Source organism: Aphelocoma coerulescens, chromosome 2 (genome assembly GCF_041296385.1).
Source record: "Aphelocoma coerulescens isolate FSJ_1873_10779 chromosome 2, UR_Acoe_1.0, whole genome shotgun sequence".
Lineage (NCBI taxonomy): Eukaryota > Metazoa > Chordata > Aves > Passeriformes > Corvidae > Aphelocoma > Aphelocoma coerulescens.
The window spans coordinates 101,882,856-101,897,389 of NC_091015.1; the positions used below are offsets into that span (position 1 = coordinate 101,882,856).

General features: G+C 52.8%; 1 protein-coding gene across 5 annotated transcripts; it reads right to left on the reverse strand.

Annotated features, from left to right (window-relative positions):
- Positions 1 to 3,014: 3,014 nt before the first annotated feature.
- On the reverse strand, positions 3,015 to 13,239 carry IRX4 (iroquois homeobox 4). Of its 5 annotated transcripts, none has more exons than XM_069004216.1 (7): positions 12,875 to 13,239; positions 12,280 to 12,476; positions 7,658 to 7,723; positions 6,494 to 6,745; positions 5,814 to 5,920; positions 4,561 to 4,901; positions 3,015 to 4,388 (listed from the first exon to the last, which is right to left on the reverse strand). In XM_069004216.1, exons 3-7 carry the CDS (start codon positions 7,700 to 7,702, stop codon positions 3,610 to 3,612), a joined length of 1,524 nt encoding a protein of 507 aa, XP_068860317.1. In that variant the 5' UTR covers positions 7,703 to 7,723; positions 12,280 to 12,476; positions 12,875 to 13,239; the 3' UTR covers positions 3,015 to 3,609. The 5 variants fall into 5 exon arrangements, with proteins under 5 accessions (XP_068860317.1, XP_068860314.1, XP_068860313.1 ...); XM_069004213.1 differs by having other exon boundaries at positions 3,016 to 4,388; positions 7,658 to 7,816; positions 12,280 to 12,387; positions 12,875 to 13,238; XM_069004212.1 differs by having other exon boundaries at positions 3,016 to 4,388; positions 7,658 to 7,816; positions 12,875 to 13,238.
- Between the last annotated feature and the right edge of the window lie 1,295 nt (positions 13,240 to 14,534).

Here is a 14,534-nt window from a genome sequence, read left to right on the forward strand (position 1 = left end):
GCAGAGGTTTGAGAGGTCGATAAAGCTTTTAGATTTGGAGATGTTTTCAGGGAGCCCATTTCCTGCGGCTAAGAGTTGTTAATGGAGCTTAAGGAATTATCTTATGACTCGGGCTGGGAGAGCCGTATATTTCTTCGCTCCTGTTCCCTTGTCGAGGCTGAATATGCTCCTGTCAAACTCGCTTAATGAAAAGTAACGCGTCGCTGATTACAGTTTTATTTGGGCTCTATGTAAAAAGCACTGTTAATTTAGCATCCCCTCCTTTGTGTGTTTGAATTTGCCATGGCTGAATGATTTAGAGTCTCTCAGTTTCAAGAGGTTTCTCTATGATTTTTTTTCCCTTCTCTTTCTTTCTCAGTCTGCCTTTATATTTCTGCTTTGTACAGATATACAAGCTGCACGGCTTTCCCTTTCAGCCCTGCAGCTTCCTCTAAAGCAGCGGAACCTGATCTTTGACTTGTGCTATTTAATCATAAGGCAAAATTAATTTCTCACACTCTTTTGTTCATATTAAAAAAAAAAAAAAAAATCAAAACAACCAAACAACAAGAACCCTTTTGAAAGACCTCTGCATTTCATGGCTGATCTTATGATAAGTCATACAGTTTGTGTATTAAAGCAAGAAACTGTTTTCCCTCCCCCTTAATTGATACAGTCTCCTCTCAGGATGTGCAGTGTTTTGGTGTGAGCACACACAGACACAGACAGATTTACCAGACCCGAGATACGGCCGATCCCCTGATCTGGAGAGCCCTGCTCTTGTTATACAGCAGTCATAAACTTACTCAAACTTGTTTTATAACAACAATAACACGAAAATGAAGGGATATAGTGTTGATCCGCTTTTCTTTTGGCTTCTGGTATTTCAGTGTGTGTGTGTTTTGCCCACAGTTGTATCACCTTCATTTTAAGTCCGGAGGAGGGGAGGAGGAGGAGGAGAGAGGGGAGGATGTTGCCTCCCAAACAACGGGATGTCCAAATTGAATCCTGGACCTAGCCAAAGCCGGCCAGCAATGACTTGTGAAATTACTTATATCGGTTTGAGGGGTCACCCACCGAGAGCCAGCCCAGGGCGGCCGGCGGGGGCCGGCGCTCCGCAAAGTCAGGGAGCTTTTCAGGCTGAGAGAGAGATTTTTGGCTGCACGGTGGACGAGACCTCTCCTTGCACGCAGACACACAGAGTCCACATACACACACGGCTGTCGCTGTGTTAGGAGAAAGAATGGAGTCCCCTTCCACTCCACAGAGCCTCTGTCGCATGGAAACCGAAGCCCATCGGGAGCCCCCGTGTCCCCTCCAGTCCCTGCACATCCAGCAAGGCTGGCACACACAAACCTCCCCCCTTTAACATCACCCTCGCAGCAGTCAGAGGGGTTTATGCCCCATCCCGCTTGACTCTACCAACGGTTCGAGGGCTGCCCGAACACTCGCCTTTCTCCCCTTCCCTCTCCCTCGCCTCCTTCATCCCCGTCTCTTTAGTTTGGCTGAAAATAATTTGCTTTGTCTAAAGGGTTTCAGAGGCAAAGCTCGCCGGCCGCCCCGGCTGCATTAAAATTCGTGCCGGCCCAGCCTTTAGCTCAGATCGCGGCTCCCCCGAGACTCCACTTTCGCTATTACTGTCAAGTACCCTTGACTCTTTATTTTTGCCCTTTTATCTATTACAACTAATTCAAGTTCTTTTGCCCTTTTCAGTTTAAGACGTGGGCTTTCTGTAAAGCCTCCCCCTGCCACCTAGCTCTCCGGGTGCAGAGCCTTTAGAAATTGAGGGGTTTACTGTCAAAATGAAAATTTCACTTCAAATTATCTCGGCTGATGCACGTTTTCCAGGCCAGGGGCTCCTGTCTGAGCCTTTTGACAGCCAGATCAGCAGAGGGGTTCAGTGATCTCGATAATATCATCCAAGAGAGCGAAAGTCAATACAATGACAGGGAATATGACTGGATACAATCCAATTACGGCTGTTCGCAGAGAGGGGAAGGGCTTGATCTGATCTCCGCACCTGGATTCCTTTATTCAGTCCTTGCACTAACAGGTCTCACTAGAAACTTCGCAGGTTGGAGTATGTTATATTTTGGCTGAGTGTTGTCTCGGTTGCGTTTACAGTTGCCTTTAAATATTTTCCCCCTTTATTGTATTCTTATTTATTTATTTATTGTGGAGGGAGGTGGACTGCCGGGAAGCCGCTGGGATGGGATGGGATGGGCGAGAATGCTGGGAGGCAAGGAAGGCTCTTCTCCTTGTCCCGATATCAGCTTGGTCCTTCGAGTGCTCTCGGTTTTGCCCCGCAGCGCCGGGCGCCGAAGTTCAGGGGTTTTAGGCCGGTCCGGGTAAGCCGGGATCTGTTATTGCCTCGCAGTTTCTTTTCCAGCAGTTCTCCCTGTCTCCCGGTCCGGAGATCAGTAAAGTTTGCTCCCGTTCCGGGGAAGGAAATGAAATCTTTTAAGCGCCTGTTATCTAAGTGGTAAATTGGCTGCGAGTGCTCCTGAATCACACGTCGAGAGCGCTCTTCCTCCCTCTCTCTTTTTGTTGGCTGCACTCTATTTAATGTCAAAACGGTAAAGCATCTGTACTGAAGTGCTGAAATATTCATGGCGGATCAGCGATTCTCCGCACTGGCAGAGGAGCTGGAAAGCTAAAACGGTTCTTTAAAAGATCAAATTTTCCGTGTGAATCAATTGCTCCGCGCACGGCGGAGGCGACGCCGCGGCAGAGTCCGGCCCTTGGGGGCCGACGCCCGCCCGCCCGCAGCTCGGGAAGGAGGGGAGGGGGAAGGGGGGGATGCTCCCGGCCCCGCCGGGCCTCGGCGGGCAGCCGGCGCCCCGCTGCCGGCCCGGGCGGCGGCCGGGGCCCGGCTCTGCCCCGCGGAGGCCCGGCCGGCGCGGAGCGCAGCCCAGCATCCCTCCTGCGCGCAGCGTGCCTCCCGTGGGTCCGTCCTCAGTCCCGCGGCAGCGCTGCGCTGAGCCTCTCTCCCCCTCTCCCGACAGCCTGTTGAGAGTCCTTGGAATTACCTGGACCGGCTCCGAGGGGGAATTTGAAACACAGAAGTTGTTTGTTGCCCAATGCAAAACGCCACCACTTGTGTTACCTCTGAAACAGACAATTTATTGGAGTGAGCATACCTTTTAACATATTTTTTTTTTTGTCAAGATAAATTTGTGCAGTAGGTGTAAACTTAGTAGAAGTGCTGTTTGTGAATTATATGCTAACAAGGAAATCAGGAGGAAAAACTCTCGAAAAGTCTTTATAACTAATGTCGGCATGCCTTAAATTAAATCTGAATTAAAATTTCCCGTTTGTAAACTTTCGGATGTAAACTTTTTAAGTAGGTCTACACTATAGTACGTGCTTTTTGGACATGGAATTAAATAACTTTCACGACATTGATCCCTTAAAGTCGCAGCCAGGAGAAAATGTTCAGAACAGCAATGAGCAAAGTCTTTCCGTTGAACTGAGCAAACTGAACTTTAAATCCTGGTTTATGTTGTTTGTTTAAAAAAAAAAAAAAAAGGAAGAAAAAGTTTTATATTTAAATTTAAACTCTTGCAAGTCTCTTTTCAGTGTTGCTGACTCTTCAAGCGTTAGAAAGTCCTTCGCCCCTCGGTGGGCCTGTTAGGAACAAAACATTTTGCTTCCTGATTTGGGAAACGCCAGAAACTCTTTGTTTGAGTCATGGTGGGCCAGGTTTGAGAGCTGCCCCTTGAGCACGTTGGCGCCGTTCCCCACCGCGCGTCCCAAGGCGCCCGTTTCCAGAATGGCTCCTTTGGTGGTAGCCCAGGAAACTGTTGTGTTGCTCAGGGCTTGGTTTAAAGTACTGTGCCTGAACAGGGGGTCGTGAAACACCCCGTCCACCCAGTTCCTGAGGTTGGTGACCGGCGAATCCTGGTGCCTGTCGATGACGCTGACCGGGGCGGGAGTGGCGGCGGCGACCGAGCCCCCCGGCCGTTTCAGCATGCAGGAGGGGTACTCGGCCTGGTTGAGGGAGGTGGCAGTGTGCGCCAGGGACCAAATCCTGGGCTTCGCCTCCAGCAGCTGCTGCCCCTGCTGGAAGCACATCTTGGACTCGCAGCCGCGCTGCCGAGCGCCCAGCGGGTCGGGGCCGCACTCCTCCGCCGCCGTCTTCAGGCAGCTCCGCGCCCGCTCTGCCGCCGCCGCCGCCGCCTCCTCCTCCTCCTCCTCCCCGGCGGCGGCCGGCGGCGGCATCTTGGCGGGGGGCTCGGCGGCCCGCGGCGGGTGGCTGCCGCCCGGGAGCGGGAGCGGGTGCGGGTGCGGATGCGGGAGCGTGTGCGGGAAGGGCCGCCTCAGCTCGCACTCCGAGCTCTCCGACTCGGCGGCGTCCAAGTCCTCCAGGTCGCTGAGCTCCAGCTCCTTCTCTTCCTTGCCCGTGGGTTCTGCGGGGCGGGGGCGGGGGAAGGGACAGCAAAAACAAGACACACGGTCACTGTCGGCGCCGCGCTGCCCCGCGGCCGCCCCCACCAGCGAGGCCCGCGGCCGCCCCCACCAGCGAGGCCCGCCCCGGGGGCGAGCTGCCGGCCGAGCCCCCGCGGCCGAACCGCTAAGTGCCTGGTTTTAGCAGGGTACCCTCGGCTTTCCCGCTCTTCATCGCCTCTTCCTGCGAACCCTCCTCCTCCTCCTCCTCCTCTTCCTCATAGGGCCGCTTCTCGTCAGAGCACTTGTTCCGCGGGGGCCAGGTCATCTTGTTCTCCTTCTTGAGCCGCCGGCGGGCGTTGGCGAACCAGGTGGAGACCTGGGTGAGGGTCATCTTGGTGATGATGGCCAGCATGATCTTCTCGCCCTTGGTGGGGTAGGGGTTCTTGCGGTGCTCCTGCAGCCAGGCCTTCAGCGTGCTGGTCGTCTCTCGGGTGGCGTTTTTTCGCCGCGTCCCGCCGTCCATCGTCCCGTACCTGCAGGCACAGGGGAGCCCCCGGGATGTGACACCGCGCTCTCGCCCCCCGCGAGGTCCCAGAGCCCCGTCCCCAGCCGCTTGCCTGCGGCATCCCCCGGAGGGTGGCTGGACCGGAGAGGAGGGAGATGGATGAGGACAGCTCAGCTTTAAAAGGGAGACCAGCCTTGAGAATTCAGGCCAAAGAAGGAAAGCAAGAAGGAAAGGTTCAGCTAGCAGCAGCAGCGGGCAATGCAAATTCCCACTCTGCCTTGGCGGTGGTGGCGGAAGGAGGGAAGGAACCGCCTGTTTTTATTTACGGTAAAGTCAATGTCAACATTTCGGGCAGCAGGGAAATCCTAGCAGCTTGCAAAGTCACAAAAATACCACTTCCCTCTCGTTTCATTAGTCGTCCCCAAACAGAATTCGTCTGGGTGACCCCAGGGTGTAAGTGTTAATAGAAATATATTTCCTCTTACTCCTTTTATTAGTAATCTCCTCTACCCTTTTGTTCCTGAAATTGTAGGAATCTAACGCAGATGACACTGGGCTGCGACTGAATATTTAATGCACATCCTCCAGGAAAGGTCACCGGCGCCCAATGGGCCTCTGAGCTGGGAACGGTGTGTAAGGGGGTTTGCGCTGGTTTGAAACTAATAAATATACACGGGATGCCCAAGCCTGACTCCGCGCAGGAAAAGATAATTACCGCCCCTGTTAAGAGGGGTTGCCCCCCGCGCTACCGCCCGCCCGGGGGGCGGAGGACCCCGTGTCGGTGTGGGGAAGGGGAGGCGACATGGCTGGGGCCGAGAGATGCTGAGCGGCGAGGAGGCAGGTTGGCGGGGTTGGAGGGGCGGGGCGGGGAGGCGATGGCGGGGAGGAGGTGGCGGGGGTGGAGGGCAGCGAGCGGGGCCGGGCTGGGGATGGCGCTTACCTGTCGTACTGATACTGGCTGAGGGTGTGATCGTAGGGGTAGTAGGCAGCCGCCGGGGCAATGCCCGCATGCGCAGAGCCGCTCCCGTCCTTCGCATCCAAACTGTTCTGCAAGAGACACCGCCCGCCGCCCTCAGCCCCCGCCGCCGGGAGAGCCCGGCCCCGCCCGGCACCGCCGCCCGGCTCCCCCGCCCCGCGGCCCGGAACGGCGCGACGGACCTCCCGAGGGCCCCTCGGCCGCGGCGGCCAGCGACATCAATAGGGGCATTAACTGGCGCTGTTACGGTGCAGGGAAAAAAAAAAAAAAAAAAAAAAAAAAAAAAAAAAAAAAAAGACTGTATGGGAAGAGCGCATCATTTTTTTTGCAAGACTGGGATGGGTCTGGGTCGCCCTAAACTGCCCGGCAGGCCGGGCCCTCCGCACTCGGCCGCCAGCTCGTCAGGCACCACTTTTAATTGCGTTTCCGTGAGGAGCAAGCGCCGGGCTGGAACAGCTGCTGACCGCGGGGCTGGACGCGGGGAGCGCCGTGCCGCACTGAGGGGCGGAGGAGAAGCGCCCGGGGCTGCCCCCGCCCGGGGAGGGGGTCCCGCCGAGAGGCCTCCGCCCCCGGGGCCACGGGGGGAGCGCGGGGCCGACGGGCGGGAGGGAGGGAGGGAGCGAGCATCCCCCGGGGCGGCTTACCAAGGAGTAGAAGGCGGGAGCCTCGGTACCGTAGGTCACGTAGTTTCCATAGCCCTGGGGCCCGGCGTAGGGCCCGCCGTAGACCCCCAGGGCGGCGGCGGAGTTGAGCTCGTGTCGGGCGGTAGCGAGCAGGCGGCTCTCGTACACCGGGCAGTACACCGGGGTCTGGGCGGAGGCGGCCGCCCCCGTCTCAGCCAGAGTCCGGCTGCTGGACTCGCAGCAGGTTGTCAGGGAGTTGGTGCTCATCAGGAACTGGAGGGAAAGAGAGCGGCGCTGAGCACAGGGAGGGGGGAACTTCCCAAAGTATAACCAAATTTGGGTTCGGTTGTTTTTAGATTGTATGGGTTTGGTGGGTTTTTGTTTGGGTTTGGTTTGGGTTTTTTTTTCAAATCAGGTCGTAGCTTTGTGGTGTCGCCCGCCCTTCTCCCTCCCCTTCCGTATTTTACTTCAATCGTTATAGAAACGCTCTAGAGAAGAGCAGAGGTGCAAGTATTTCATCAGTTTTTAAGACGAGTCAACAACAACAACAACCGAACGCCCCGTGCCTGTGGGTGTTTAATCCTCTATAATACATTTCTCAGGCCTTTTGCATTTAAAAGCTAACTTTTCCTGGGGTGTTTTCACAAGATTGGGGTTTACACCGTTTTCTCTTCTTGCAGCACAATGATTCCCATCTGCGTTTTTAAACGTTTTTTTTCGAAGTCATTCATGCATATTTATTTTGACTGCAGGTTTGTAGCAGCCACGCACACATCTGTTATTGACCTGCTGGTTTAGAATATCCCATTCTGTTTCTACGGGCCGGACCTCCGTACGTCCGTGTTTAATTGGTAAACTGTGAATTTAATCGTGAAAGGGAAAAAAAAGGGGAGGGGTGCAGGTGGGGGTTGGGGGATCTCTATCCCCCCTTCTCACACCTCTCATCTCTGTAATCCTCTCCCACGCGTTTTAATCACCCCCAAACACCCTAAATCCCGCGTGTTTCTTCCCATTTTAAAATTGGTGCCCGCCACAGAACTTGGGCATCTTGGAAAGCTGCGGAGCGCGCATCTGCTTTGCCGCTAACGCATGCGGGAGAGGATCGCTGCCGCCCTCATCCCGGACGGAAGGCATCGATAAGGACTGAAATTCAATCAATTAATGTTGGTAGGCAAAAAGTCTTACCTGGGGTGCAGAGGAGTAAGGGTAGCCAAACTGAGGATAGGACATGGTACAGAGGCTCCCAGTTATCTAGAAACAAGGCGAGACGTCTGATCTGCACGCTATTGTAGCCTGGCTGTGCTCTGTTGTACCAATTGATTGGTAACCACAGGTCCCTAGATGCTTATAGGACGAAGCAGAAAACCACATTTAATTTATTTACATGAAAACTTAAACTTTTCTTTTAATTATGTACGGCGATTTTAGCACCTTCCCCGCTACAGCTACGACACAGAAATAATTGTTACATGTAGGTTCCAAGGCTGGCAAACGTGACGGCAAAAATAAATACTTTGCACCCGGGGAAAAATAAAAGGTGGGAAGAAGAAAAGTGATACAAATGCATCAGCTCACAAGCACGTTGTTTTAAAAGAGCCGAGCCTCTGACGTCACGCAAAACCTACTCAAATTAACCTGCCTGTAAGTTTAACACTCATTTTCGGGAACCTTTCCCCTGGCATGGAAAATAGACTCTCCAGCACGGCCTTCAGCCTGCCTAACAGGGGCGAAAGTTTGGGAAGCTCTCCGGTAGCGGCAACGCCTGCTTGCAACACGTATATATTTCTGCGGGCAAAGGAAGGAAATGAATGTTTTTAATCTGAAGGATCAATGTTGTATCAGCTATTTTCCCCACCCTCCTTAGTCACTGAAAGGCTAGTAAGCACTTTTAATTAGAAATTAATTAATGAGCAGCTGCTTCTTCCCACCCCACAGTAATAATTAGTCTCAATTACAAACAAGACATATGAAGGGACACACGACTGAGTCTTCATTTAAGATTTAATCAACAGTTAAAATTAGCGCTAACGCTGACAATAAAGCACATGATAAGCAATTCTGCTTTTCTTTTCGGCTTTTATTCCAGGCGTGTGGCTACAGGTAGAAAACCCTACAAGCGTTTTTCGGGGAATGATGGAAAAGATGTGACTTTTCACGTTAAAACGACTTTGATCCCATCTCAAACTTCCAACATCCTCTCCTACCCAACCCATCCCACCGCTGCCATCAGCCTCCCTACCCTCTGGGGGTCTGGGACCCGCCCCCCCACAAGCAGGCAGCAACCCCCCTCTGCTTCACGCTCGGAGGGAGCAGGTACCGGGTCGTCGGGGGAAGATGCTGGCAGCCCCAGCACCTCTCCCCCGACGGCCGGTACCACCGAGGCAGGGCAAGCAGGCAGCCCCCGGGAGGATGGAGGAAGCGGAGGAGTCAGCTCCGAGGCTGAAGCTGGGCTGCTGGTGCAGTCGAACGCTGCTCCATGGTGTGCAGACTTGCTCAGAGAGATTCCTGGGTTCAGACATGTGAATAGCCCCAGGGTCACACTCTAATTAATGATGATATTCTCTTCTTCTCCCCAGCTGGAAGACTGCCTCCCAGAAACGAATCTGCCCACACTGACAGCTCGATTGAGGGTGATTGATGACTATCTGGAGACCACAGTACACATAATATAATATCTGCTGCGTAATTGCTTTAATTTACAGATGAAAATACTAGTTCTCAGATTGAGTTAGACTACAACGAGAGGCGTTTTATGGCGCTTTAGAGTGTTTGCAAATAAAAGATATCAGATACAGTACATGCAAATTATCCTGACAGCTCAGTATCTGTAGCCGGGAGAAACATATAAAGAAAGGGAATCAAATGACATAAATAATCGGTTTGGAATTCTGTATTGATTTTTGGATGGGAAGAAAGTGCTTTTTCTTTCCTCACCTGAAATGCTAATTTCTTTTTATTTCTGAGAATATTAATAACTTTGCCATTGGGTTTCTTTTATAGAAGCGCTTCTCTATTCCTCCTCCTGCATTATACCCCGGTGCTGCCAAGGTATAATGATACTTTTAGCGACTCTTTACCAGCAGCTTCCTTCTGTGCGGCGTGCTGACAGACTATTGCATTGTTTGTGAGGAAAAGACACCCAGTATTTACACAATGGTCTGCACGCAGTCTTCCGTGCTGCTCCCTCTGCCTCCTGTGCCCATTGCGCTGGGGGATGTTTGTTTAAGCTCCGGAATAAAACTCACCGGTGCTAGGGAAGAAAATAGTTGCACTTATCTCAAGAGCGGCTTGGTGTAAAGCACTATAATTAGCTGGGAGAGCTGGAGAACTGCCTGAAGAAGTCCTCCCAGTTTTCCAGGCTACAGTTTGGGAAATGTCCTGGTGTCCTGGTCTTTTTTTTTTTGGTGTGTTTTTTTTTTCCCCCACTGCAGATGTCAACTCCGCAGTGGCCCAGAGTACACTACAGGTTTTGATATTTAGATGAGTCTATTAAACTTTAAAATACAAGGAGAAATTCAATATTTATAGTCCTTGTCTATTTATATATCACAGTTGTCTTTCACTGCGCCATGCAAATACTCTGGTGCCCATTTTCACACTGAACTTTCCTGTATTAATCATGATAATTATTTGTCATTTTTCTTTGCAGCCTGCCTGCTCTATTACTTTACCCCCGGTCAACTTTGTGTCAGTTCCAATCTGTATTCCCTAGAAAGCAGTCATTAAAAAAACCCCACCAAAACAAACAAACAAAAAGAAAAAGCAACAAAAAACCTTAATAACCTTAAACACTTAAACGCTGAAAGCTGACATTACTTCCTCCCCCACTGTTGATGTCTTGTTTCACTTACAGTCTACAAATAATGGCCCTTTGTTGATAACAAACTCAACACAATTATATTTCGTCTTGAATTTTGGTGCCAGAGCACAAACATGCATTAAGCCCCACAATGATTTAAAATAACCTTTGTGGTTCTTGCACATAAACAACGTAACACTGTTCAAATCCAAGCAAAGGCGCTTAATGCTGTGGGCTATATCCTTAGGCATTTGGAAAATGCAAGTCTTTGCTGTGCAATAAAAATTGATCCTTGTCAAAGCCCCTTTCCTGTACAAAGCAGTTAACAGCTTTCGAGAAAGAAACACACACACTGCTTTCTCCAAAGTTTGAGCAAGGAAACCCATCACGATCAATAGGACATGCTGGAGAGTTCCCTTCTGGTCAGAACCAGCCTGCACACTCAGACGAGCAGGTATTTCCCATCCAAAGCCCAACCAGGTCTCTCTCCCAGCGTTATGAGCTTTTCCTCTGAGAATCTGGAGCCAATGCTCATACAAGTTTTATTGTAAAAACATGGAATGAGAATGAAACCCTGTGATCCTGGAACAGGCCACAGCAGGTAAAACAGAACCTCTTCAGGATTCAGGCTTTGATGGACGTCTTCAGGGACATGATCTAGAGGCAGTTAATGCAGCTACACTTACTATCTGCGTTTTCATCGCCTTCTCTTTTGGAGGGGTTACTGCCACTCCTGGAAATATTTCAGCAACGGAATTTGCTTATGGGCTAAACAGACTTTAGCGAGCTCTTTCAGTCGAGCTTGCTTTGTTTTCATGTTACAGACTTAAAGCAACATTGACACTGCCTGACAAACACTGTGAAGCTCTACATGTTGCCCATTTGGAATCTGACATGGAACCCGGGGCAGCTTACAACATTTTCAAGCAGGTTAGCTCCCATAAACTTGCTATTGACAGTAAATATTTATTTTTTTTCCTGAGCCAATTTGAGGTGTAACTGCACCTCCTGCACTCTGAATCGAAGGACAGCGAGCCGATGCTGCCGACCTGCACAAACCCATGCCATGGCTTGGAATTGGCAGAGCCATGATGACCAACAGAACAGTTGCGTAAGAAGGCGCTGCTAATTAATTTCCTCAGTTTACAGCTATATGTAAAATCAGTTGTTCAAAGCTATCCATTTGAATGCTTTCATTTTGTAAATCTTCAATCCTCTTGGCAAACAATCTAGATTAAAGCAAAAAGGCCTCACATGCTCATTCTCTTCTTTGTATTTACTAACTTTTTACACTTAAGAACTAGAGCCAACACTTTCTCTCTCTCTCTCTCTCTCTCTCTCTCTTACATGCACACATGCACACACACAAAACTTTTCAGCAAGAGAAACAAATGCTATGACCTGGGCAGCTCTCTATGGCTATAGATGGACCCTACAACATGCACACATTTACCTGCTCAGTGCAGAGCATTGCAACTATGCCTTCACTAGCAAAGCAAAGATTGTATAAAATTTCCTTGCTCAGCTCCTGAACCCCCAGTGCTGCAGACCCGAATGCATTCAGATGCCACCACCTTTGAGCTCTCTGGCAGCCAATATCTTCAACTTACTTCTCTGCGAATGTAAAACTTTCCTACTTGCAAGGTCAGATTCTGTGTCTTTTAAAGTTCGCCTTAAAATCCAAAAAGTTTGACTCGGTACCTTACCTTAGTGCTCGCTGAATATCATATCCACACCCCCTTCCCAAGAAATAACACACATCTGTTAAAATACATTTACCCTCTGTCCTAGGTAAAGATTGCACAAAGCCAAATGATTCATCACGGATAGTTTCTCTTCCCTCCAGCAGTTCGTTTTCAGCTGCCTTGCTGCTAAAGCAGGCTCCGAAGGAGAAGGGGGGGCGGGGGGGGGGTAAGCCCCACCGCTCCCCTCCACCCCCCGCTTCCATAGAGACACACACACACACACATACACACAAGCATCACCACCAAAAGAAGAAATTTTTTACCTGCGATCACGCCAGGCTTCGGCTAAAACCTGGTAGCGATGGCTGTGCCATGGCAGGGTTTCTCTCCTCTGGTCTGCGCTGGCTGGCGTGGCAGGGAGCTGCGGGGAGCTAACGCAGACATGTCTCAGTGCGCGGTACCTGCGCGGCGCGGCATGGAGCCTTCGGTCCCCAGGCGCCACAGCCACTTCACTAACCCCCTGTACCAGAGTGACGCTCAAGTGAATAGTTCCACTGATCACACTCTTTCCTACTGATTAACACTTTCCAACACGACCAGGCACTCCACTTCCAACTTTTCCCGTTTTAAAACAGAAGCAGCCAGCACCGCTTGCTTCCACGGGTTATAAAAGCCATCTGGGGCGTGGGGGACACCATAATTAATAGCAGGTTAGTAAAATTAGTGCTGCCACTCCAATTGTTGTCCTTGTTGCCAACAATAATTGCATTGATTCTGGAAGGACACGAATGTCCTCCATTTAACCTAATGATCTGCGGGTTGCACACGCTGTACGGCAGCCGTGGCGGTGATTAACTGCGCGCACCTCCAAACTATCATTTATCTCCGCGAGTCAAGACTGAAAGGCGCTAAACTTACAGGCAACTCTCCCTGTCTCTCTCGCCGTCTTTGTTTCCCTCCCGCTGGAGGAGGCGGGCTGGGACGTCGGCGTAGCCCTGCGCGCAGGAGACGGGCACCTGTACCTGTCCCCCCGGCCGCCTCGGCTTTATTCATAGCCCGGGGGCAGCGCGGCGGAGCCGGGCTCCGCGGAGCTGCCGGGGACTGCCCGGGCCAGCGCCCCCCGGCAGCGGGGAGGGGGCAAGGGGGGGCGGCGCGGCAGAGCCCGGCACCGAGGACCCGCTCCCTGCAGCGCCCCCGGGCCGGCTACGCCGTCGCTGCCCGCCCTGGGCGCAGCCCCACAGGGGCTGCCCGGGCACCGGGGGCTTCCTCCGGGGCGGAGGTTGGGGGGCTGCCGAGCGGGGAGGGGGGGCAGGCTCCGACGGTAGCCGAAAGCAGGTCGGGGCAGCAGCCCTTGCTCCCGCTTGTCCTCCGTCCTCCTGCGCCCGTCCCTCCGTCCGGCCGTCCGTCCCGCCCGGTCTCTGCCGCAGGCTGCCCCCGCCACCGCCGCTCTCCCCTGCGGAGAAGTTACGCGGGCCCGAGGCTGGGCGAGCCGGCAGCCAGCTCCCAGTCCGAAATGCCTTTCCCGCTGTGCAGCCTCCCGCCACCCTCCCTCAGTCCCCGGCGCCCAGGGCCGCTTCGGGCTCCGGCCCGGTGTCCGGGGCCACGCAGCGCCCGGGATCCCCGCGGGAGCCTGTGCATGACAAGTTCTACCGCGCGCTCGGTACTTTCTTTTCTTAATTGTTTGTTCAGCAGGAAAAGGGACAAATCGGGATTGACAGAAGGGGGAGGAGGGATCAATATCATTCCTGTTTAAAGGCGTGAGCCTGGGCAGACGTCTCAATAAGACAGAGGAAGAGAAAAAGAGAGTATAATATCCTACCTAATTAAGCGAAGACAAAGAGGTGTGGGGAGAAAGGTTCAGCAGAGGTGGGGTGGCAATGGGAATTTTTAATCCGGTGTCTTCCCACAGTAACCACCAAGGCTGAACAGTAACGTTAATAGGGAACATCTGTACATCGACAGATTTATTCTTGCCAGGGTTCTTTCATGCCTGTGTCATTTGCATGGCCCCGTGCTCGTAGTGTTCGACACACGCTGCACCTTGTAGTGCAATGACAGGGTAAATCTGATGAATGCTGAAACTAGGAAATCCTCTTCTCTTTCCCCTTTCTCCCTCCTCGGATTGCCCTTGCAGCTTTCAAGGCGGGGAAACCTCAGGGAGAAAGAAAACGCGAGCCTTCTCCCCATCTGCACTTGTAAACAGAAAGCCAATCATGCCACGACCCTTTGCATTTTAAAGCGGAGTAACAAACCCCCGGAGACGTGGATGCCCTGGTTGCCCGCCCAGGGCTGCCTCCCCGCCGGCGGGACGAGGGCTCTGCGATGCCCCCTGGGAGCACAGGAGGCGTGTGTGCCGTCCTCGTCCCGGCACTGCGGGTCTGGACTTTTCCTCCCTTCCACCGGGGAGCCTGTCCCTCTGGCGCTACCCCCGGGCTCCCGGCCCCGGGCTGCCTGGGAGCCCGGCCGACTGCCCCGGTCCAGCGTCCTGCCCGTGCGGGGGCAGCCGCCGCCGTCCCCCGGGGACCCCGTCCAGCCGCCTGCCTACCGGGCCGAGCCCGTGTATAACAGAGCGGGGTGA

Bases quoted from the DNA above. Each gene is read 5' to 3' on its own strand.
- IRX4 (XM_069004216.1), bottom strand. From the start codon at position 7,702: ATGTCCTATCCTCAGTTTGGCTACCCTTACTCCTCTGCACCCCAG. The intron at 4,902-5,813 runs GTAAGCGCCATC...CTGTGCCTGCAG, and splicing joins AGCCAGTATCAGTACGACAG to GTACGGGACGATGGACGGCG. The intron at 4,389-4,560 runs GCACTTAGCGGT...CCCGCCCCGCAG, and splicing joins GGGTACCCTGCTAAAACCAG to AACCCACGGGCAAGGAAGAG.